The following is a 23,867-nucleotide window of genomic DNA, read 5'->3' as shown; positions in this document are numbered from 1 at the left end:
AAACTACACATTCAGGAAAGAAAAGAAAGACTAATTAGGATAAAGGAGCTTCTCTCTGCTCCTGTATCAGCTCACACTTGTTGCTACGTGAACCAATTGTCTGTTTGAATTCAGACTGATCCAAAAGACAAAGAAGTTCAAGTTCTACTTTAACTCAGGTCGTGTCATAAGGAAACTCTGAGAGACTCAGCCTGTGTTAGAGGAGGCGACCTGACATGAACCAGCCCCAGGATGCGTCACGTCACCCTGACATGACACACACACACAGAAATAATGTCACTGTGAGTCATGGCAACCATCACAATGCGTGATGCAACATTGAAAGCGACGTTCAAACAGCTGTTCTTAAAAAAAAAGTGCCGTAAACAAACCAGAGACAGGAAGTGACATCACAAACCCAGATATGTTGATTAAACTGGCGCGAAAATGTGTTAAGATGCTAAATTTACACCTCATAAAGAACACGCTTGAACATTAACACACAATTTTATTCTGTAAGCTAAACTAGTTTTCATTCTAATGAGTGTGTTCTACACAGGGAAGGGAAAACAGCCTCTGGTGCTTCTATTACTTCACCAGCTCCATTTCTAAAAATAAGGCTGCCCTAAAAACAACACTGTACGAGCAACGGCGGCCTTCACGCGGCTGAATGGACACATCTGGAATAGCTGGAACCAACACGGAGCGTTATCGCCTCAACAGAGAATACACAATGTTTAGACCACGAGACCAGAAGGTGAAAAATGCTGTTTCTTCTGAGACTAAATGAGAGAGTGAGTTTTAAAAGAAGGGAAAACCCGTCAGATTAAAAGCTCACTGGTGTGTTTCAGCTGGGATTTTAACAAAATACCAGCTTTATTAGCAAAGCACTTCACTGACCTGCTGTAGCTCTGCCCCGTTACACTCGAGTCCCACAACTAAGACAACCAAACGTTCTGAGTTAAATAACAGACAGAGGCCTAGAACAACAGCTCCATTGGCAAAATCCAACAGGAGGCTTGATGATTCTAGTGAATCCCTCCTTGTGCAGCGTTTTCAGACTTGAATCTGGTTTGATTCAGCCTATTAAAATTCATCCTTCCCACGTGTCCCAGACTAAAGTAATTCATTGCCGTCACTCTGGCGTCCACACTTTGACAGTCAGTCCTGCGAAGCGTGAAGGACCTGCGTTCTTATTCTTCCTCTCCCACAGACTACGTTCCTTCATTCTCACAGCACGCGAACACAGCACGCGAAAGCTGGTGCGCGTCCACCAAGGCTAAGGTTTCACACACACACACACACACACACACACACACACACACACACACACACACACACACACACACACACACACACACACAGCTGTAAGACCCTCGTCCTTTCTCTTTCAGCGCGACGCACTTTGACCCCCTCTGTCGTACGAGTTAAGCTCCGACAGCTGGAGCCAGAACCGAAGCCAGTGAGACGTCACACACTGACAAAGGTAGAAACGGCGCTGACCTGAACAGAGATTTACCGTAGCGGCACAGAGGCAGGATCACGCGACTCAATTTGACCCAGAAAGCTCCATATACCACCAACAGCTGCACCATCAGCATCACACATATTCAGAGTCACAGGATAAAGTCATGTTAACACGTTTGTTGTACTATTCCACTCTGGGCAGACAGAGAAATCCTCAGTATCTGGACTGTGAACACACCGGTTAGAAGCGTCAACTGTTTCCACTGTAAACACAAACAGTTATAGGACAAATCAAACCGAAACCCACAAGTTTAAAATGACCGCTGCACAGCGAAGGCACCATTACTGCTGGTTAGTCTATACAGAATGTAGAGCGGCAAACGACCAGTGAAACTCCAGCAACGCACAGCAAGAACAGGGCTGCAGCTGATTTTCATTTGATAGACAAGCCAACCCTGCCAAACTCACAGTTACATTGAGAGTCAGGGCCAAAAAACTATCCATAAAACATATCAGCAAAAGTCACAGGCCAACGTATCCAGTTCTGTATTGTGGTCGAGTTGCATTTTAAGTGGATTAAAGATTATGCGGCTGTGAATTGATGCGTTTCAAAGTGCCCGACACGTTCGGCATGTGGATAATATCAAAAAAGAAAAATCAATGCAGCCTTTCTGCCCATCACAGCGTGAATCCGATCCATGAAGAAGGTCCATTTCACAATAAGAGCAGGGCATGGATCGGATACAGAACATTTCAAATCATTTCCAGCCGGTTAGCCACTGCTGGCCCGTCAACCCAGATACTTTACTATCTGGCCTGTTACAAAAAGGGGACGTCTCAGACCTGCAGCAGGCATTTACAGGATGACGCCACAGCTCGCTTATAAGTAACAGAAATAAGTTACAGTGTCCTCAACCAACACATCAGTGGGAGAGATTTCACAAAAACCGTCTTCGACCTTCAGCTGGAGAGAATTATGAGGCATTTACAGAGGCAGGACATGAGTAATGGGCTCATTTAATGAAGCATGAGCAGAGCTGTGAAAGACCAGCGCACACCTGGGCTTTAACGTATAACTCATATATTGTTGTATTTACACAGGATTCTGAAAAGTCTCACCCACTAGTAAATACAATACAAATATATACAAAGCAAATAAGCAACATATATAAATAGCACAATACAGGAGCCTTTTAATATGACACATCTCAGTCTATTTACTTCTCAACTACTGTAAATGGACATCAACTGTGTTAACTGAGGAAATCGAGCATGAAGGACACAGGTGTGTTTATTAGTCAGGAAGCTTCTAATTCACTGAAGACGTTTCAGGATTAAGGATGAGAAAGGCTGAACTACTAACAGTAAGCTGGTGGTTACGTTTGCTTTGAAGTAGAACAATTAACTACATTAATATTAAGGCTTTACAAAACAAGTGTGGCTTTATTTGATGAAGTGCGCTGCAACCTTAAGGGGTGAACTACCAAACAACCGTTGGTGCTAAAATAACTTTATACTTGAATGAACTTTTGAACTTTAGTACGATGCACCACCCTTAATCACAGGCGTCTGTCTCTGTGGGATGAGTTCAAATGATACTGACCCTAACCCCACCAAAGCCTTGTCGCATGTCGTCCAGTCTGCACTCAAATGCAGCACAGATGTGGTTGACAGCTGGGATAAATGTCCACCCATAAACAACAAATAAAATATCACTTTTGACATCACAGAGGAAATGACTGCCCTTGGGTTCCGCTGTAGCTGCTACACAGAAGCCTGATGTTGTCTCCGGGGCCCGTGGTGAGGCCCTGCCTTCAGGCTGCTATAGTTGTTGTTAACGCCGTGAACCCGGCGAGAGCTTCAGGGCGCCCGTTAATTTCAGTTCATTACGTAACACTTCGGGCCCCGCTTACAGTGAATTAACGCTGCACTGCTGAGCAGGTTATTCATTTACCTGATTGTGTTTTAGTGTCCTATTGTTTAAGCATGTTTCAGCCTCAGTGATTCTGAACACAAGGATTCAAATCGGAAAACAGCATCATTAGCTTGATATCGAACGCCAGCGGCTGCGTGTGGAGCCGACACAGAAAGCGACGCGCACACACTAAACTCACCATCTCAGCTCCTGTACATGCTGTGGGTTTATTTACCTCCAGAGATCAACGCACACATGAGCCACAACGTTGAGGTGGTGGTGAGCACGGCTGAGGTGCCTTGACTAGATTTCATGAAGCTTAAGTGAGACCTTCTGTTGCTATTAGACACTAGTGTGACCCTTGCATCCTTCAGTAGTAGTAGTGGATCTGTGCCACTGCACCAGTACAAGCAAAGCAAGCATTAACAGTGATTATATAACGCACGGCATCATAAAGCCACTTGTTTCCCTGGACGGGGCGAGCGAGTAAGGAGAGCAGGCGCGGTGAAAGGAGGCCGAGCTGATTGAATCAGGATGTCGTTACACAGCCTCCTTCAAGGCTGCGGCTCCTCTGTGGATACTGTTCACAGAACCAAGTTAAACACGCCTGCAAACACACCCAGAGAGGTGGAACTAGGGATTAATGGAGTTACTGTTGAATCGAGGAGCTGGAGAATGCTAATCCATGTATTCCGTTAGTCCTCCATCATGTGTGTCTCAGCGCTAAACTCTAAATGAGGATGAGGGTAGTTTAGCAGCTCAGGAGCCTGCGCTCACAGCCCACAGCAGCAGGCGGCTTCAAGGTCGAATAACTAAGCAACAAAGTGCAGGAATGCGTTTTATTGCCGACATTCACAATGATGGCATGGGAATGAATGTGAGCCCTGACGATATCTCTGCATTAGTCTGAATACTAAGATAAAATTTCCAAATGTTTTTGTTCTGATGGTTGTAGTTCAAATAGACTAGTCTGATTATAGTCCACGTTATTTTGGGGTTCAATCAACTTCTTGGACTTGAGGCCTTGTTGAGGATTACATCAGTGGCTACAACTTAAAGCCTGTACTGACTATGATGAAATTGGATTTTGCCCCATCTTTGGTTCTGAGCCAGGTGCCAGCCTGATGGGCTCACGCAATCCCAGTCTGCCAGTATGTAGAATGCATTGTGCTTCAACGGGACCCGGCTGCTCCAGATGGCTCGTACAAGCTCATACTCATCGATGTCCGTCCACAGCAGCGCCTCAACAAGCAGTCGCCTTCATCGCTAACTGCAAAGGCAACGTGTGGCGGTTTTAAAGCTGAGCCTGGTTCTGATGGCAGCGTTAATGTGGCGTGATCGACCAGAAAGCGGCTGTGCCTCACAGCTCTTTGCACCAAGGTCAAGGAATAAACAACTGAAGCAGACTGAGACGAAGCCAGAGGCGTGTTAGAGGGGAAGGTGTGCGTCTGTTGGCGTTGTGACGGGAGCGGATGAATGTGTAGTGCGTTATGTAACGGTAGCGGGCAGCTATGAAGACCAGCGTGGCATTGGCCCAACGGTGGGAAAACAGATTAATGACTCACGCACGCATCATGAGATGTTTCTTACACAACAGCCAGCCAGTCACCGAAGACAGCAGTCCATTGAGTTTGGTCTCCATTTAACCCGTTTAACCACTTAAAGTCAGACTAGGGCTCGTTAACAGGGTCCCAGCGGGCCGAAGGGCCTGTAGCCGCTCACACACACAGACTGCCAGTCATATTCACTAACAGGAGGGAATGGGAACAGATGCAAGCGCTGTCGCATCAACATCAGTGACTGCACTGCAGAACATGTTCAACTGAGAATTATCCATAAAGCTATTAATAGGTCAGTGGCCAGCAGTGTGGTCAGCAAAACGGACGCAGAGGAAAGCAACCTCCAACCAGACACACACACACACACACACACACACACTGGCACAGTGCTTCCTACATGGCCCATAAATAGTCCCAAACAGCACAGTGATCGATGCACAGGGTGAGTCCGATTGCACGGCTCCAAACAGCCCCAAATGCCCCCAGACCACATCCAGCCTCTGAGGTGTAATAGTACTCCAGGCCTGGCTTCAGCTCCCAGAGCTGCAGACGAAGGTGAGGACGGAGGGGCTGAATGCTAAAACGCCTCGTCACTTCCAGCAGGGGAAGGTGCAGATTACAGAGGCCTGAGCTCCGGCCAGCGGCGCAGTGTCGGGTGAGCCCGGTGCAGGATTTAACACGCAGTGGTAACGGACAATGAATCACAGGAGAGCGAGAGAAGGATGAGCTCTCAGCTCGGTGCTGGGGCTGATAATGAAAAGCTTTCTGGATGAGCAATGGCCATTTTTATCAACAAGTACAGATGAATGGCTCAATCACATCCTGTGAACTTGTCCTAATATCACACAATAAAGGATAAAGACCCATGTGTTTCTGTCATACTCTACAGACTTCAACATTTTCTTATTATTATATTTATAGTGTCAGAATTGTGTCTGCAAATCATGGATCCATCAGAATCAGCTGTAGAACCACCGTCCAGCTCAGCCCACATAATAAGATTTTGTTCTTATTAAACAAACTAAAATTGACACGGACCTAATAAAATGATCTGCAGGCATTTCCATGACAATGAGACCACAACAGATTCTTGTTCTTCACACATTATGGGTCAAATCCCCAGAACGGTGCATCCTACATTTCCCCCCCCTCCAGTCTATCTGGTCTGTTAAATCTCAAACACACTGTCTCCAAGCCAAAGCCAAAGCTGAGGTAACCCCAATGACATCAGCACTGCTTTTTTTTACAAGTCTCAGCCTGATAAGAGCTGGAAGAACCAGCCACGAGAAGCAGCTGTGTAATTGTCCACTTAAAGCTTCTGAGCTGTGCACGTCTCCATCCTCTCTCTCAGACAGACGCGAAAACGCAACGCTTGTTTTTAATTGGACTTTTTGCACTTCGAGCACAGCTGCCAGGTAAGAATACCTGCATTTCAATCTGGTCTACGTCCTGGCCTATCATTAATTTGGCATCAAGAGGCTTCTGAAGGTCAAGCTTTAATATTAATGTCTGGATTTAAGCTGCTATCATCACTGTCACATAATTGAATCTTCACTGGACTAGAAACCAAAAAAGGCAGAAATTCATCCGCGTCAGGACGGATGAGCCTCAGCAGCAACATTTAGACCATTAGAGCCCATCTAGGTTAGGAACGCAGCCTGTGTTACTTTTGTGCTCTGCAACCGTCATGCAGAGCTGCAGCACCAGCCTCATTACCACGGCTAAAACCATGCAGCACCACAACAATGCCGGCGCCATAGACGCACACGCCCGCCGGCAGGTGCACGGCCGGCGGAGCTCCCTCCAGGGCTCCGGCCCGGCGAGGGGGGGCCGGCCAGCTAGCGCGGCTAGCAGCAAGCGTGCTACCATCACCATCCACCGCCTGCAGTCCGTGACATGACGGGCCACGAAGGCAGCACCAAGCACACATGCTACAGCAGAGCGATGCTTCCCAGTCACACTGTCACACACCACACACACACACAAGGACACGCTCGTCCACATCCTTTGTTTGCTGTGGAAAAACTGACAGCTTGATGGAAAGACGGATGGATGGGTGATGGGATGCAAGGACGGATAGCTCACCGGTTTTGCCGTCTTCCTTTCTCTCCACCTCTTTCAGCACATTATCCAGGGTAAGTGTGTGTGCGTGTGTGTGAGTGTGTGTGCGTGTACGTGTGTGTGAGTGTGTGTGTACGCGTGTATGTGTGACGAGCTGGCGAGGATACACACTGCTACATCCCCTCCTCTCCTTCGCTCTGACGATCCCTCCCTCTTTCTCTCTCCTCCCTGGGATTATTGCATTATTTCCTCCCTGCCTCCCTCTCGCTCGCCCTCGCTCCCTCTCCTCACAGCTGATAGAGTCGCCTCCCTGTTTTTCAAGGCTATTTAATTGTCTCTCTGCCTGGTTCTCCTTCTGCTTTTAGGGCTTGTTATCTCCGATGAAGTCGTGTCTCCCTGTTTTTTTTGGCACAGGCAGAGTCCAAAAAAAAAATGCATGAAACAAGAAGAAATAAAAAAAGCCGATATAAGGGCACGATACAAGGCTCCACCTCCCTCTCCTCCACGCTGTGTCCCTTGCCCTCCTCTGTGTCTTGTGTGATGCAGCAGCGTTGCAGGCTCCTCCCTGGAGAGACAGCGGTGCCACACAGCTGAGCGAAAGAGAGGGGGATGCTGGGAAAAAGCCATGGCAGTGGTAGGGGAGGGGCGGGGCGGGCGGGGGATTGATGGGGGCCTGGTAGCGGAGGCAGCGGGGTGGGGACTCTGCTGGAGAATCCGGTGCAAGGCAGGGCAGCCTCCGTCCACTGAGCGCATCACAGAGGATTTGAACCCATCCTCCATCGCTCCCTCTGCACAGAGGGGGTCTATTCACTAAACACACACAGTCACACGTTGAGCCGGACAAAGACATACCCAGAAGCCGCTCTTTAAGGGAAGCCTTGTCCATTGTTGGCAGTTCTACCTTTGATATTGACTTCAGCCATTTTCAAGCTCAGATATTAAACTTCTCTTTGCCTATTTTGGCAACGTGAAAAAGCTGCAAGTCGCCTTTTTAACCTGAGAGTCACAGTAAAACAAAGCAAAGAGTGGAGGAATGAGAAAAACCAACAACCTTTTTGTTTTGAGTGAGGTGAAAACTGCTTTTTCTTCACTGTGGTCTGGACAAATATTGGCTTGATAAACATATGTGTCACCTAATGGAACCAGATGAAGCGTTTTTTTTCACTCAACCAGGAAAAGGCTGACATTTGGCTGACACCAGTCAGAACACTAGTGGATGGATTACTGGGAATGTGTGCATGCTGCTGTAGTAATTCCTTATGTTCTTCATTGCTACTCCTCTTAACCTTCCTACAACTTTAAATTAAATTTAAAACAAAAGACAAGCTGTTAGCAAACTCTGACATCCCACATTCACCACCTTTCCACATGGGGATACATAATAAAAATGTTAAGTTAAGTTGCATGATGGTGACGGTAAACTTTGCAGCTTGAGTCAGAGTCATGACTGATTGACTCCAAGTTGACGTACGTCAGAGTAAATCCACATAACTCAAGTGTTCTCATGTTTCCACAGGAGGAGACGCGGCCTATTGTGTTAACAAATGAACTGACCCTACAATGTTTCAAGTCCTATCAGCACAGCCAACCTTGATAACACAACTTGGTAACAACGAAGGCATAACACTCCTCCTCTTGAATCCTCCACTTGTTCCCTCTTCCTCCTCCTCCTCCTCAATCCTTTTGAGCTTGATGCAGAAAAAGAACCTTTATGCAGCAGCCATGAAAGCAAGCAACTTGGTGGCACATCCTTCATTACCTACCTAGAGAAGGACAGTCCCACTCTGCTCCTCACCCAGTAAACCAGCAGTCTGCCTCAGGGAACGAGCACAGTCGTCCCTTCCCATCAAACGCACAAACACATGCACACATGCAGGAGCGCGAGCATGAAACATGCTGTCACAGCAAACAGACAGCGAGAGAGGGCAGTAAACGTGAGAGAGAGAGAGAGAGAGAGAAAGAGCCAGAGAGCGAAACTACAGCAACCGGTCGCCTTTACACTGCAACAGCTGATCGTTTTTCCAATCAGTCTTCAGGCTTGTGTACACGCCGCACACGCCGCACCAGTAATAAATGCAATGAAGAACTAACGCAATGAATACCCAGCCTCAAGTTGACCTCTGACCTTTATTTGACTTCCCCCATCAAGTTTCCCTGTATAAAAAAACACTTGTACATTTTTCATCTAAAATTTCCAGTTTGTTATTTTAGCATGTTTGAAGCCTGGGTCCAGTATACAGAAACACGCTGGCTGATGCTAATGCTCCTGTGTGAGCGCTGGAGCTGCTGATACAGAAAAGGCCCATGATCCCCAGCGGATGAATGCATTGTATTAGTTTCTTAACTTAAATAAAACCCAATGAAGTGACAGGGTTTGCATAGCACAGGAGAGAAACTTCTTCTGGGATAGTGTTTGACTTGACTTGGCTTATTTATGAGTCATTATAAGGACCGAACCGGCTGCAGGTGGACGCTGCGTCACACGTTTTGTCACCTCATTTCACAGTCTCTACGAGCGATTCCTCTGCTGAGTTAGTCCTTGGGACAAACTTTCCAATTTGCACATGAGATATCTTATACTGTAATAGAAGAAGTGCCATGAAATTGGCTGAGCACGGTCATGCGCCAAGGAGCACAAGCTCTGTGATTTTAATGACCGCGTGTCCTGGACCTCGGCTAAGCCCTTCGAATGTGCAGCGTGAAAGGAGAGTTTAACGGTTAAACGCTACGAGGACCTGCCAAACACGAGGAATCGCATCCAACAAGCTCACGTCATGGCAGCAAACAATGCGGCACAGCGAGGCATCGAGAGGAGCCGGGATTTCCTCAGCACCTGGAAACAGAGCTGAGGACAAAAATGTGACTCCTCGGGTGAAAGTTGATGAAAAGTTTCTGAAAGAATTCCTGGACTCCTGTAAAAATTCCTGAGGCACACAAACAATATGAAAGAATGTATCCCGTCATGGGCTGCTGAGGTATTCAGGGGCTAGAGAGCTTTGTGTGCAGCGGCTAGAAGGAGTTGAGCGAGGAAAGACCTTGGTTCACGCTGACTGAGGAGCTTCGCTGCATCTCGCTCGCCTTTCGATTAAACTATTACAAAAGCAATAAAAAAGTCCCTGATTCAGTCCAACAAAGCCCAAAGCTGCCGTTAACGCATAAACCAACAGCACTCAAAGACCCCAAAAGCAATAGAGGTGTCAGAGGCTGTATTAAATACAAGACTATGGTGAATAATGGCAAACAAGTAGACCCAACGTCCCAACAAAAGCAAAGCAGAGACACAAAGAAGCCAGCTCCTATTTCTTACAGGGATTCAAGCAAATCCAGAACCCGCAGCTTTAAACTGTGGTCCACCTCACCTATTTCCACTGCAGGTCACCAAAACCTAGCTTCACCGATCGCTAGATCACACCACAGGGCTCAGACCCAGATCACGTCCTTCTACAGCCGATACTTGGCCTTAGCAGCTACCGTGACTCAGAGGCTTAACAGGGGACAGAATGAAAGCAGACATGATGGACTCACTGTCCTCTCCAGGGCACGGCATTCCAGGCCTCTCCGGGACGCTGGGGAAAACTGGAAACACAAAATGAAAAAGGAAGCCTCAGTGTTTGTTGTCTTCTCCCGTCATGAAGCACATGTGTGAGAGCACAACTTCATAGAACATGAGTGAGAAAAGCCCAAGAGATGAAACAGCAGCAGCAGCTGAGCACAGCCTGCATCCAGATGAATTACTGTTAAGAAAATAGTAATCAGACTCCACAGTCTGAGAATGCTCAATTAAAATTCTGTTTCTTGTTTTGGTATGTTTAAAACATAATAACTGTTTGAACATAATAACTCTTATTGTTGTAGAGAATAAAGTAGGTAGCGAACTTTACAAATAAACAAGGTTTAACAAGTCGATAAAACACAAACAGTCACAATCATTTGTGACTCAAAGTGAAAAATGAACTCACTGTGCAGCAACAGTCCCGACCTCTTGGTTCGACTGTGGATGCGAAAAGCTTCCTCCAGCTCCATCTGGGACGAGATGGTGCAAGGGTCCCCTGTGCACACGAACGCAGCGTCAGTGTAACATCCTCATCCTCCAGCGTCCTTAAACCCAAGCCTTCAACACCGCACTTTGAAATTCAGTGAGGTACAAGTCGAGACGAGTGAATAGAATCTTCCATCATTAAACCACAAAACTGTTCTTCTCAGCCTGATTCCTTATAATTTATGAAGGAATTAAAATCTGTCTTTTTACACCTGGGGTACATTTCCTCACATTTTGCTCCCATGTGTTTGGATCAGTGCAGGTGACTCAACACTGAGCCTCCTGTGTAATCACAAACTGCAGTAGCGGAGTTCCCTCTGAGACATCGCTGCAGATGCTGCTGATTTAAATGTCATCATGTGTTTACATGTCAAAATCAAACTGACTCTGAGGCCTCAGTTCGACCTCACGCGGGCCCACGTCCAGGACCGGGCGGTGCCGCGCCGCTCACCCACCTTCGTCATCGATCCACTTGAGCGTGATGGGCTGCTGCCTGGTAACGCTGCACATGATCCTCACCTCCTCACACAACTCCACAAAGGTTAGTGTGGCAGCCAAGTCGGCGATCAGCATGTCCCTGAATACACAAACACAGAGAGAACGCCAAGAATGAGTCACACAGATGAGGAGACGCCTCAGTGGAAGGAAGGAAGACACTTTATTGGGGTCACAGTATTTACAGCATGCAAACATAGTGAAATGAGAGAAGGATGCAGTCAGTAGTTTAAGGATGATAATGAAGAGGCTGATCCTGGACCTGAAGATGAAAATCAATGTTATTTAGGCTGTGAAAGCAGTTTCACAATAGCGTTAATGTTTATTCATGAATGTTTTGCAGCATTTTGACAAAATATTCTTAACACTGTATTTTAACCAATCCACAAGAAAAAACGGGTGAAACATGTTGCTAAGTTGCATTATGGGATGGGACAGTGTTTCATTCCTAGAGTTTTCCACCTGCATCATCACTCTGGTCCAGGACGTTCGTTCATTACCGTTTGAGTCTTCAAACGCAGCCCAGTCTAAATCAGCATCTAAAGTGAGTGTGTTTTACTGACACCTGAATGTGAATCTCATGGTCTATGGAAGTAAATATTAGTAAGAAAACAAATATTGAAAAGTTTCTTCACATCCCACAAACACAAAGAATTGTGTTATTTCTGACAACCACATATTTCGGAGTGAAAACATTTAAACCATGCGGTAGATGTATATCCAAATTAAACATAAAGTTTATTGATGAGGTTTATGATTTACATCGAGTGAGAGACATTTAATACAAACCCGACATGGAAATCTGTGTTCAAACGTCTGTCTGTGAAATCATGCACAAGTTTTACTTGAGTTTCGGTTTGGCCTTTATAAATGCATTGGTTTATCAGACAGCTTGCTTCTCAGCAGGGAATGCTCCGCTGGGGCCGGGGTGGACTGAGGAATCACACACCTTCATGAAGGAGGCCTGTGTGCGAGAGGCTCGCCCATAACACACTGATCCAATATTTGCCTATAATCACATTAGATCTGGTTGACTCAACGGTGCTGTTAAACACGGCAGCTGAGTTGCTGTGCAGAGCCCATAAAATCAAAGCTATATTAATGTTGTGACATTTAATCAAGACCACGATGATGAACCTCAGCAGCATTTGGACATAAAATACACTAATTAAACACTTTTAAATGCAGTGACTCAAGCATCCGTGTGGCCTTTGCACCATTTGCTGAGTGAAGAACCTGGTGCAGGCTCAGCACTTCAGCACTGTGGGCTCGGCCCTGCGCAGGAGCACACACTATACAAATCTACGCGTTGATCTTTGATCCCTGTTATCAAAATATCTGAGTCACCTGCAGCTCAAACACGTACGACTGATAACTGATAAGACTGTGTTAGTGGGTTTGCACCTGCTACAACTAGTCCAGTAATCACCATTTGGTCATTTTCACTTTCAAACTTCACCATCTAGTAGTTTTATGACTGCCCAGACTCACTAGATGCCACGTGGCAGCATCACCATTTGAGCGTTAACAGTGTCAAACGATCATTCTGTTGTAGCGGTTACAGTACATTAAAGTGAGGCTGCGTTTAAATGGGGCCACATCGCCGCCCCAGACTCCGTATACACTGTCTCTCTGCTAAAAATACACAAGCAGGCTCGGAGTTGTGACCCAATTTCGACTTGTGAGTAGGTTCTACATCAGTAAACTACACTAAGCTACCTGTGGTGGCGGCACGTCTCTGACTCCTCCATCACTGTACAACTGTCATGTGCATGGTGATTAGACTCATCTCTATGATGTTCAACATGTATCTTGGTAATGGGATCTTTTTGTTTATTGTGTGTTGAACATTTGTGTATTTGAATGTATGTACATCATAATAGTGTAAAAGAAATAAAGCAAAAACATTTACTGTTGTTGTTGTTATTGGTCAAAAAACTAAATCTGAACCCCAGGGCAGCAATGGCAAAGTGAATATTATTATTTCTTAAAGTATTTAAGAATAATTAAACTAAACCATTTAACTGTAGCCATGTGTCATATCTATATGATGAACACAAATTATAAAGGCACAGACTGATACATGTATAAGTACCCCAAGATTGACACTGGAGCTGTAGACAGAAGGAACAGCATAGAATACTTACAAATATATTATAATGTACCTTTACTAATACTACTACTACTAGAGTGAAATGTGTCAGTGACTAACAAACTTGTGCTCCTCATCAGTGTGTTTGAAGGAGCAGCAGATGTAGTTTGTCCAGGTTGAGCTTACAGTATAATCAAAGGTAACACAGAGTCAGTGTCTAATATGATTGGTGACTGTGTCCTGAGAGGATGAACCAGAGTCAAGCTTTAAAGTAAAAGTAAAACTTTACACTGACACAGTAACAGAGAGTTAATGTGTCATATTAGTTATATAGCTATAATGAATCTATTCTATCTATCTGAAGCTATTATTATGAGAATATAATAGCTATAATGCTACTGTTTAGTAATATTGTACACGTTTTAGCATTACTCAACTTTTAATAAGTTAAAGTTCCCATCTTGACATAAACGACATGACATAAAGTAAATAATAAGCGTTATGGAGCAACAGAGTCTGTATTGTAAAACATTAAAATATTTACTGGTACATTACAATGACGTCATGATACCGCCAGCAATATAATTACGGCTAAACTTCAGAAGCACGTGAACACAGCACCACATAACACTGAGGAGGTACCGAAGCCCGACAAACAGAACTATGAAGAACATGGTGGTGGTCGTCTCGGTTCTCTTGCTCAGCGGGTTTGACCCGGCCCAGTCCAGGACCCGCGGCACCTGTAACCGCCTCAGGTGTTTCCGCACCGCTACTCACCCACAGTAGTGCGCTTTAACTTTCACCAGCCCGGGCTCGGACTCCGGGTCCATTATGGTTCCGTTTGACGCCCGCGTATGCATCTCACACAGCCTGGTTCTCCTCACCGCGAGCCGAACATTAACAGAGCCGACACGAACACATCTCTGGGTCGGGACGTTTAGTCTCGGTACCACACGGCCCAGTGGAAACTTATCGAGCTTTGAAGTTTCTCTCCTTGAGACATGAAGAGGTTCGCTGGCGGAGTCTGAGTCAAGGCGGACTGAGTAATGTCACAGCTTCCGGGTTGACATCTCGAAATAAAACACGCTGCCTTGACGTTGAATACAAGAGTTCTTTTATTTTGAAAGGAGCTTTTGTCAAGCTTGGATTGTAACTCTGAGAAACTTGACGAATCACTATGGTGACTAATTTACATTTACCTGTGTCTGTTTTTAACGTTCCTGACTTTCCAGCATTAAACTGTGATTATTATATGGACAGTAACATTAGTCTGAAAGTACTGTATTCTGGATAATGGTACTTTACATTACTACTTAGTCATATTGTGTTTCTGCTACTTCTAAAGCGGCTCTACACGGATCTATGTCTTTATAATATTCCAGCTCCGTCAGCTTTTTCATCACGTTAGAAAATTAGCTAATGAGGTGTATTCTAATGCTCTTTGTTTTAATTAATGCTTTCGCCCGCAGCCTCATCACTAAAGACTTAGAACAGCGGTTTCAGGCTTTCAGTGAGAATAAACTATGGTTGAGCGCCCTCTGTTGGATGATTTAATAACCACGCTTCATATGGGTAAAAATGTATTGTAACGAACAGGAAATAATCTATATATAACAACAGCCAGCAGCCGTTGCTCATAAACTGTATGTTATAATTTGTGTAAATAAAATAAAATGAAAAATGTTGTAATTTAACTCTCAGGTGTGATGTTTCCTCAGTCTGAATTTAGCTCTAACAAACCAGTAAAGAATGGTCAGTTGACAAAGTTTATTGGTCTTATATGCACAGGAACACTGATGTTACAGTGATATTAGAATATATTAATATATATTAATATATTAAACAATATTAAAATGTAGTTATTATTACTAATATTATTAGCTGCCATCATATTACAACAGTGTGTGTGTGGAAATTGTTCGTCATTGTGCGTTTGAAACCGCTTCATTGTCATTACACGAGTACTGTAAATGGCAATGATAGGTCTCTGCATTAACCCATCCCCTGGGGGAGCAGTGCAGCCACATGCAGCTTGTGTCTTGCTCAAGGACACAACTGGTGCCAGAGTTCTTCTTAGCATCAAGGCTGCCTCTGAAGCTACTGTATGCAGTGTTACCTTAACCTAAAAATCAGGCGCAATAAGAAAAAGACAGCTTTAGCACATCAACTGTTTGGTACAAGGTTTTAAGTAAAGTATCTGAGGTATGTTCATCCATTAAAGAAAAATCTTACCTTTTTCTCTTCCTCTTCCACCTAACAAAGAAAACTGTACATACTATTAAGGCAAGAAATACAACAACCGATAATATTATCCAAATTGTTTTCTTCTTCAAATCTTCTTCTCCACACTCAGCATCAGCTGAAGCTGTTCCTTGTCTTAACACCTGAAGGTCTGATTCACACCTGGAATGATAGGCCATTTTTAGAATAAACCGCTAAACCTAGAAACCAGGTGTGAACGGGGCTGATGTGAAGCTTCACTTACTGTGTGTGTGGTCGACAGGATGTAAATGATCCATCTGAGAAGGTTCCATCACTGCAGTCAGAGCACTCAGAGTCAGAGGATGCGGTTCCTGAGAGGTGAGTTTTAAAGACAGAACCCTACATTTAGCTCAGTGATACAACACTTGTAAAGGTTGGAGGTGAAGGTGAACATCAGCACAAGTGAACCAACCATTTCTGCTGATGTACTGTCCTGGTTCACAGATTGTGTGTTTCTGTGCTTTATAACAACCATGACTCAAGGACAGGGTTCCTGATCACGCACTTAAAGTTAAAACGTTATAACAATACACATTTAATAGTTTTATCCTGATTAACTAACAGACTGAGGGCTTCAAGAACATAAGGAATTTAAATCAATGTTAAAGATCAACTGCCTTGGCTAAAAATTGGGGAAGAAGATTTGTGCTTATGGAAACTTATGACACAGGACACGTTTTCAAATGTGGACACTGAACCAACCTTTCTATAGTAGCTTTCACAAAAAATTCATGAAAAAGTAGAAACAGCAGGAGGTTGTTGTCCTGACATTAAGAGGTACGACATGTGATTTTCAGAAAAAACAGGTCACCCAAATTCTTGTTTGCAAGTTTCTCTCTCTATCCCCTCACCCCAACCGGTCGAGGCAGAAGGGCCCGCCCACATCCAGCCTGGTTCTGCTGGAGTCTTCTTCCTCGTTAGAGAGGGAGTTTTTCCCCTCCACTGTTGCTGTCAAATTAAATGCTTGCTGTATGTGGGATTTGTTGGGTTTAGTTGTGTGAGGTCTTAAACCTTACTTTGTAAAGTGCCTTGAGATAACTTTATTGTGATTTGGCGCTATATAAATAAAATTGAATTAAATTGAATTGAAGTTTACTTCAATAGAGTCCACAATTGAAACATACTCTGTAACTTAATCTAAATCATAACTTAGATTAAGTCATTAAGTCAGTGCTAAAACCAACCTTTCTTACTGATGTATTGTCCTGGTTCACAGCTTCTGTGTTTCTTCGCCACATCACAGTCGTTATCTGAAGACTTCGCACAGTAAAATCCTTCCAGTGGTTCACAAACTGTGTCTGATGTTATTGTACATGGCTTCTTCGTTTTCAGACCAGAACCTGAAGACATAGATGTTAGAGGTAGAAACAAGACACTTGTAAATAAATGCAATAAAGAAAATTAGATATTACATGTAGCTAAAACACCATCACAGTACGTTTACAGCATGCACAGCAACAGAAGACACGGTGGGACACATACTGTAGATGTAGCCACAGGCTGCATCTTCTTAAAGAAGAAAAACAATGGCAGGTGGAATTGGAAAGGATTTTATCTGGAATAAAAGGCTGGGTGGAGACTGGAATTTAGAAAACAAGTTAGCTTAGGAAAAAATTAAATAATATAAACATCCTTACGTGCTGTCTTTTCTAAGCTGTTCTGTTTCAGGGGCCTGTGGTCTTGTTGGACTAAAACAGCTCTTTTACTAAAAGAGTAATAACCCAGTGCTGCTACTTATAATTAGAAAACATCAAGGAGGACATTACCTTTATCACAGTTTGTGCAAATTAAGCATTTTTTAAGTCCAGTGGGATGATCCATGTAGGTTCCAGACAAACAGGGCAGACAGGATGTACTTCTATCCACTTTACAATCTGTCTTAACTCGACTTCCTGTTAAAATGCAAAACCAAACATGTTATAATTAATTTATATATGAAACTATCATAACAACGATGGAAGTACAGTAAAGAGAAATGTTTCTACTTACCAGCAGGACATAGTGGACAGCATTCATCTCGTATCTGATACTCAGCCGGTTGACATTTGAGTGTGTGTCCACTGATGACTTTCACCATCAATATCTGCAGTATAAAGGATTCAGACAGAAAACAGTTAACTGAAAGACGAATAACACAGCTCAGAATAAGACAGGAGAATGGGAACTGAGAGATAAAGTGGCCATTTTTGGTTACTTTGTTTCTGCTTGTCTGTTACCATGGTTTTTGTTCACTGTTAAACAACATTGGTTGGTTTGTTAGTTTGAAGTGTCCATGTTGTCTGTCATGCGTCTGGTTCTTGTAATACCATACCAGCAGAGATGCAGTTGACCACTGTTGTCTCCCGAATCTCATTTTAAGTGGGTATAGTTTCAGAGTCAGGGTGTTCAGATCACTTGAAGAACAGAGAGAAGTAAGAGTCAGATATCTATATCAGGTCTCCTTTCTTCATATTTAAAAAAAAAGAACTAATAAGGTTCAAACAGAAACCATTTACGCCCCAAACAGTATCTTTTACTATGTTCAATATTGGTTCCTTCCTCTTAGCCTCATTTTGAAGAATAGATCTGATCATTTTAATGGACTGAATACTCCATTGGTAAAGTGACACAATGCTAATGAGTTTGTCACTTATTATTCGAGTCGACTAGGAAATAATAATTACTATTTCCAAAAATATTCTTCATGTTCTGTTGCAGCTGTTTTTAAATTCAAATACTGTTACATTTACTTTGTGGTACATGTCTAGTGACTATAAGATTATCTGACTTAAGATCTGCAGCTTTTATTATAAACATATTTAATATAAATACATTATACTTGAACATAAATCAGTGATAAAAACATGGTGAGAAACCAAATGTTTGAAAGAGACAATGAAGAGAAACTTTCTACAGCTACTGTTGCAACAAACTGTTTTACCAGGAAAACAGCTGTTGTGCTCCCCAGGGTCACTTACTGCCGGTCAAAGGGTTCCATGCGCTGAAGACAAGGTCCCACTGAGGTTCGAGGTGGAATTCATTGTGTTGTATGATTATTAATCAAAATGAGATCTGCAAATAAAATGAAACAGATAAAAGTACATATAATCCTGTGTTATATTAATAATAGCGCAGCTATAATTGAGGAATAGCTAGATGTTACTCTAATAAATTAAACAGTGTAAATAACAACAGCCTTTAAATGTCTACGGGAACCTGATGACTAGTAAAAAAGTAAAAAGTTAAACATTACCTGGTTGACAGAGATCTTGCTGAAAACTGATGTCAGACAAGTTTTAGACCATTAGCAGCCTGAGCTTCACTTGTAGTTTTGTTTCCATAAATGCTGGCGCGTCGTGTTTTCTACGATTTCTGTATTTGGAAGAAAACTGTGTCCACGCCCTTTAGAGCCTTTATTTCTTCTACAGGCACACTAGTTCTCTTGTTTGAAAAAAAAGCAACTGCCACAACAAAGACAGGTCTGTAGTTCAGTACAAAGGTTGTAGTGTGTTGGTCTCGAATGTTGCTGCCTTTATGTATTGTCAGCAGATATTTCAAACATTCTAATGTTTTACCCAACGACAAAATGTAAAAAAAATACATATTACCTCAAACATCAGGCTCAGTTTATTTTCACTTGTACCAGGATTAAACACAGCTGTAATGAAACAAGTTGTTCAAATAATAAACCAAATGTCTTCTAAATCTTTAACATCCTGCACAAAGCGTCCTCACTGAGATACACCCAGTCCCTTGTTTCCGCACGCTCAGCTCCTCCGGGACATGACACAGGCATCAAATGAGATTTACCAAAAAAGTTAATTTACATTTATGCTGTGTTCAACTGATTATGGGTGTCATTGTATTTGTTTTTATTGATTTGATTGATTTGAACAAATTTGGAATCACACTGGACATTTATTACAACAAATCAGTCACAGAATCATTCTGTCTTCCAACTGCAGAATAAAAACCAAAGCAGGCCGCTTTGCTGGGTCGTTGTCATGGTTACTGCAGGTTACAGCAAAAACGTGGCTCCACACTGTTTTCATTATGATTTACTTTCATCTGGTTCTTCTTTTTTGTAAAGTGGTATATTGTTCATTGAGTCCACATTTTCTCATCAATTATAATATACATATATGATATGTTTGCCTACATTACTAAGGCAAAGTTCATACTAAGAAAACAAATAAGCACACTGTTATGGGAAAATTGTTTCTTTCTTATTCTATGCAGTTATTATATGATTTATTATTTATGTTCTGCAATTAATATCTCTTTTTTTGTCTTACTTCTGTTTGATATATTTGACATTTCACCTAGATTGTTCAGTAGTTGTCTCTGCCTGATAGACTCTGGACTCCCCGGAGTTGTGTCTTTCTGTCTGTTGAGACTTAGTGCTCCTTCCTCTCTGATAGTCAGACGCCAGTGATGCAGGTGTGAGAATGTAAACATCTCCACACACACAGCGACAGTGATGGGATGGTGCATGCAGTCTGATTGGGCTACACAGACGTTCAAACGTAGTAACGGAAGCAACTTGAGGATCGTGGCACACCTTCGTGGTGTGTGCACTGATTTCCCCAGCTGGTTTTTGGTTTGTTGATGTGCACGATCAACATCCATGTTTTTGATTTGCTTTCCCCATTATTTTTATTTTCCTTTATTTTTATAATAAATCTCACAAAAGATAACTCTCTCATCTGCCTCTTTATGGGAAATTTCCACCACACACACTCAGCTGTCAGCTGTGATAAATTGAAAATGTACTTGGTTTAAATGTTGTTTGCATTACTGAATTTTATCTATAAACCTTATTTAAAATGTTATTCATTTTCTTTGAGAGCTGTATTAATGAACATCTGCCTTTTGGCCATCTTCTGCAGGAATCAATAAACTGAGGACAGAAAGCTTAGTTCTTAGTATAGCATATTTCCAAACGAGAGCCATTAGGTTAGTTTGTTCTTCACACTCTGCATCAGATGAAGCTGTTCCTGCTTTTACCAGCTGAAGGTTTTCAGAGTCACATCTGAAATGATCAAGGTTTTGTACATTTGTAGGATGCATGAATTGAAAAACGAGTGTAAATGTAGCTGATGTGAAGCTTCACTTACTGTGTGTGTGGTTGACAGGACGTAAATGATCCATCTGAGAAGGTTCCATTGCTGCAGTCAGAGCACTCTGTGTCTGAGGACACTGTTCCTGATCAGAGATGGGTTATAAAGACAGAAACCTGCATTTAGCTCAGTGATACAACACTTGTAAAGGTTGGAGGTAAGGGTGAACATCAGCACAAGTGAACCAACCATTTCTGCTGATGTACTGTCCTGGTTCACAGCTTGTGTGTTTCTGTGCTTTATAACAACCATGACTCGCAGGCTCCACACAGTAAAACCCGTCCAGTGGTTCACAAACTGCATCTGATGTACTTGTACATGACCACATTGTCCTCAGACCAGAACCTGTCAGCAAATGGAGATTACATAAGAACACAAGGAGAAAAATCCTAAAAATGTCATGATGTAAGTCAAAATGTCAATAATTATGTAAAGTACATATGCAAATAACCTTATTTATGTGCATGTGTACTATATGTGACTCAGTAAAGATTAGTAAACACTAATGCACCTTGATGACAGATTGTGCAGAGGAAACACTGTTTGAGTCCAGTGGGATGGTCCATGTAGGTTCCATCCAAGCAGGGCAGACAGGACGTACTTCTGAACTCTGTACAGTCTGTTCTCACTCGATTCCCTGTTGAAACCAAAGACAAAGATCTTGAGCATCAGCCTCTTTATAACAACCTTTAAACCTCGCTTTGATTTTACCAGGTAAACACATGGGGCAGCATTCATTTCCAATCAGATACTCTGCTTGATGACATGTGAGTGCATGTCCTCTGCAGACGTTCATCACAAACATCTGTGACGACAAATGAGTGTGTCTGAATGAATCAGAGAAATAAAGTGCACAGTTGCATCCAGACTCACAAGCTGCTTTCTATAAAGTCAGCTTTTATGAGTGAAAGAGACGTACAATCAACTAATTAATCACTGATGAAGCATTTTTACCAACAGAGCAGCAAATGTCCAGCGCTGGCCACTGAAAGTCATCTTAAAGAGCAGGTTGGTGGTTTGGAAAGAGGTGAGATATAAGATTTAAATCTGAAAAACAGAGAAAAACCAGTGGCAAATGTATTGGCTTCAATAACCTCTGTCCACGTCCCAGCAGAGCTCTTCAGCGTCTTAAACCATCTGCTCATTCTGAATTCTGGCTGAACCCCACCCCACCAAGAATCTAACTCTCAGAGCAAAGCAAAGCTGGGTCCAGTGATCCTGACCACAGAGGACTCACATTTTTTATGTAACTCTCTTACCTGCGTTGTCGTTCGTATCCAGAAATCAGATGTTGTTGTAGAGTAGACTGTCAATCAATCTGTCTTTCTCTTTTCACTCAACATGGAACACAGCAAAGAAATATCCAACCGATACACGTTTATTAGCACAATTATTAAACCTCTGGAAGGCAGGAGAGAAGAAATGTGTACATCATAAAGCAGAGCAAACAGCAAAGCCAGCAGAGCCTCCTCCCTCAGTCCGTTTACAGGCTGGCTCTGTTCACATGTGTTTTCCTCCATCGTGGCTCCAGTCCCACATATTCCTGTCAGAGGCTGATGTGTTTGCTTCAGAGAAGGTTACTCAAGAGTAGGAGCATTTCCTGTATGAAGGAACACAGGCTAAACCTACAATACACACAATACATACAATAGGTGCAAATAAGAATAAATCCTAAAAATCCTAGAAGCTCAGTGTATTTCCACTAGTACCAGGAGTAAATGGTGGCTGAAATCAAACAAGTTGCTCAGTTGTGACGCAAATATTAAACCAATCGTCTTCTAAATGTTTGACACGCTGCACGTTCTACCATTGACAGGAACAATCCCTTTTTCGCATTAATGCACTGTCCAGCTGTTGTGGACACACTGTGACACACCCAGTTGTTTTCACACACCCAGCTCCTCTGCAACATGTTGCAGGCATCAAATTCAAGAGTCAAAATTTATAAAAAAAAGTTTAACAATATCAAATAGTGTCTTTGTGGTGTATTCTGCTGATTATGGTCAAAATCATTAACACAGTAATTTACAATGAATCAATCACAGAATCATTCTTGAATAGTCTTAATGATGTAAATCAAACTATTGAATACAAACTATACAAGTACGAACAGCGCTTTGCTGTTGTCATGGTTACTGCACCAGCAACAGAAGAAATGCGTACAGTACAATACCAGAGCAAAACAGCAAACGCCAGCAGAGCCTCCTCCCCCAGTCCGTTTACAGGCTGGCTCCTTTCACATGTGTTTTCCTCCATCGTGGCTCCAATCCCACATATTCCTGTCAGACGCTGATGTGTTTGCTTCAGCAAAACTGTAATATCATTGACTGAAGGAGCTTTAATAGGAATGTGGGTGCCATCAATGCACCCAATCACATTTGGAAACCCTGAAATGGAAAGTGTGTGTAGACCAAAGCCTCAGTACATAAACTTCTTGTAGCACAATGTTAAACACAGTCTAACCATTGCTTAAACACAATTTCAACTTTGCAATGTGGTTTCAATTTTGTAACACACTTATTGCGAAACACTACACACGTTTACTTACGTTATACACTTTGTTAAAAACCAAAATCCCCTGTTATCATTGGGAAAACACTCAGAAAGCAATGCTCATCTGGAAACACTAAACATCTATCTATTATAGATCTAATCTATCGATTGATCGACAGACAGACAGACAGACAGACAGACAGACAGACAGACAGACAGATAGATAGATTATTATTATATGAAAGACAAACCTGCCACTCTGTGGAATTTATCTTTAATAACACACAGGTTTGTGGTTGGGAACTGTACAACAGTGTGCAGGAACCGTTTTAGTGCCACACATAAGGTACGATCGGCTGTACACATCGTTGCCTTTCCTACATGCTCTGCATTGCCCAAATTAGAC

The 23,867-nt window shown here is 43.0% G+C and overlaps 3 protein-coding genes across 4 annotated transcripts in view; all 3 read right to left on the bottom strand.

Annotated features, from left to right (window-relative positions):
• prkcz (protein kinase C, zeta) overlaps positions 1 to 15,719 on the bottom strand; it is a 52,849-nt gene extending 37,130 nt beyond the window's left edge. Inside the window, exons 1-4 of the mRNA XM_029156080.3 lie at positions 14,385 to 15,719; positions 11,476 to 11,597; positions 10,941 to 11,030; positions 10,507 to 10,557 (exon numbers count right to left, since the gene is read on the bottom strand). Of these exons, the coding sequence (XP_029011913.1) occupies positions 10,507 to 10,557; positions 10,941 to 11,030; positions 11,476 to 11,597; positions 14,385 to 14,467 (346 nt within the window). The 5' untranslated portion in view covers positions 14,468 to 15,719. The remainder of the gene's footprint in view (positions 1 to 10,506; positions 10,558 to 10,940; positions 11,031 to 11,475; positions 11,598 to 14,384) is intronic.
• A 7-nt stretch (positions 15,720 to 15,726) lies between these two features.
• On the bottom strand, positions 15,727 to 18,472 carry LOC114858628 (tumor necrosis factor receptor superfamily member 14-like). 2 transcript variants are annotated; one of them, XM_029156084.3, is made up of 6 exons: positions 18,181 to 18,329; positions 17,859 to 17,952; positions 17,636 to 17,761; positions 17,054 to 17,209; positions 16,093 to 16,180; positions 15,727 to 16,010 (listed from the first exon to the last, which is right to left on the bottom strand). In XM_029156084.3, exons 1-6 carry the CDS (start codon positions 18,220 to 18,222, stop codon positions 15,836 to 15,838), a joined length of 681 nt encoding a protein of 226 aa, XP_029011917.1. In that variant the 5' UTR covers positions 18,223 to 18,329; the 3' UTR covers positions 15,727 to 15,835. The 2 variants fall into 2 exon arrangements, with proteins under 2 accessions (XP_029011917.1, XP_029011918.1); XM_029156085.3 differs by having other exon boundaries at positions 15,855 to 16,010; positions 16,093 to 16,143; positions 18,181 to 18,472.
• A 980-nt stretch (positions 18,473 to 19,452) lies between these two features.
• LOC114858876 (tumor necrosis factor receptor superfamily member 14-like) lies at positions 19,453 to 22,493 on the bottom strand. The gene is made up of 7 exons (XM_029156534.3): positions 22,228 to 22,493; positions 21,923 to 22,015; positions 21,680 to 21,773; positions 21,480 to 21,605; positions 21,158 to 21,313; positions 20,966 to 21,053; positions 19,453 to 20,880 (listed from the first exon to the last, which is right to left on the bottom strand). The coding sequence occupies exons 2-7, from the start codon at positions 21,962 to 21,964 to the stop codon at positions 20,703 to 20,705; spliced, it is 684 nt and encodes a 227-aa protein (XP_029012367.1). The 5' UTR covers positions 21,965 to 22,015; positions 22,228 to 22,493; the 3' UTR covers positions 19,453 to 20,702.
• Positions 22,494 to 23,867: the final 1,374 nt, after the last annotated feature.

This window comes from Betta splendens, chromosome 7 (assembly GCF_900634795.4).
Source record: "Betta splendens chromosome 7, fBetSpl5.4, whole genome shotgun sequence".
Taxonomy (NCBI): Eukaryota; Metazoa; Chordata; class Actinopteri; order Anabantiformes; family Osphronemidae; genus Betta; species Betta splendens.
Note: the sequence above shows the minus strand (reverse complement) of the source record. Positions and strands in the feature narration are given on the sequence as shown.

What these genes read in the sequence shown, in the direction of transcription:
- LOC114858876 (XM_029156534.3), bottom strand. Translation starts at nt 21,964, where the DNA reads ATGACTTTCAGTGGCCAGCGCTGGACATTTGCTGCTCTGTTG. An exon ending in CTGCCCCATGTGTTTACCTG is followed by an intron (nt 21,606 to 21,679) that starts GTAAAATCAAAG and finishes TGGTTTCAACAG; the next exon opens with GGAATCGAGTGAGAACAGAC. An exon ending in TCCTGTCAACCACACACACA is followed by an intron (nt 20,881 to 20,965) that starts GTAAGTGAAGCT and finishes TGATCATTTCAG; the next exon opens with ATGTGACTCTGAAAACCTTC.
- LOC114858628 (XM_029156084.3), bottom strand. Translation starts at nt 18,222, where the DNA reads ATGAGATTCGGGAGACAACAGTGGTCAACTGCATCTCTGCTG. An exon ending in GGTCAACTGCATCTCTGCTG is followed by an intron (nt 17,953 to 18,180) that starts GTATGGTATTAC and finishes TTTATACTGCAG; the next exon opens with ATATTGATGGTGAAAGTCAT. An exon ending in TTGCACAAACTGTGATAAAG is followed by an intron (nt 17,210 to 17,635) that starts GTAATGTCCTCC and finishes CTATGTCTTCAG; the next exon opens with GTTCTGGTCTGAAAACGAAG.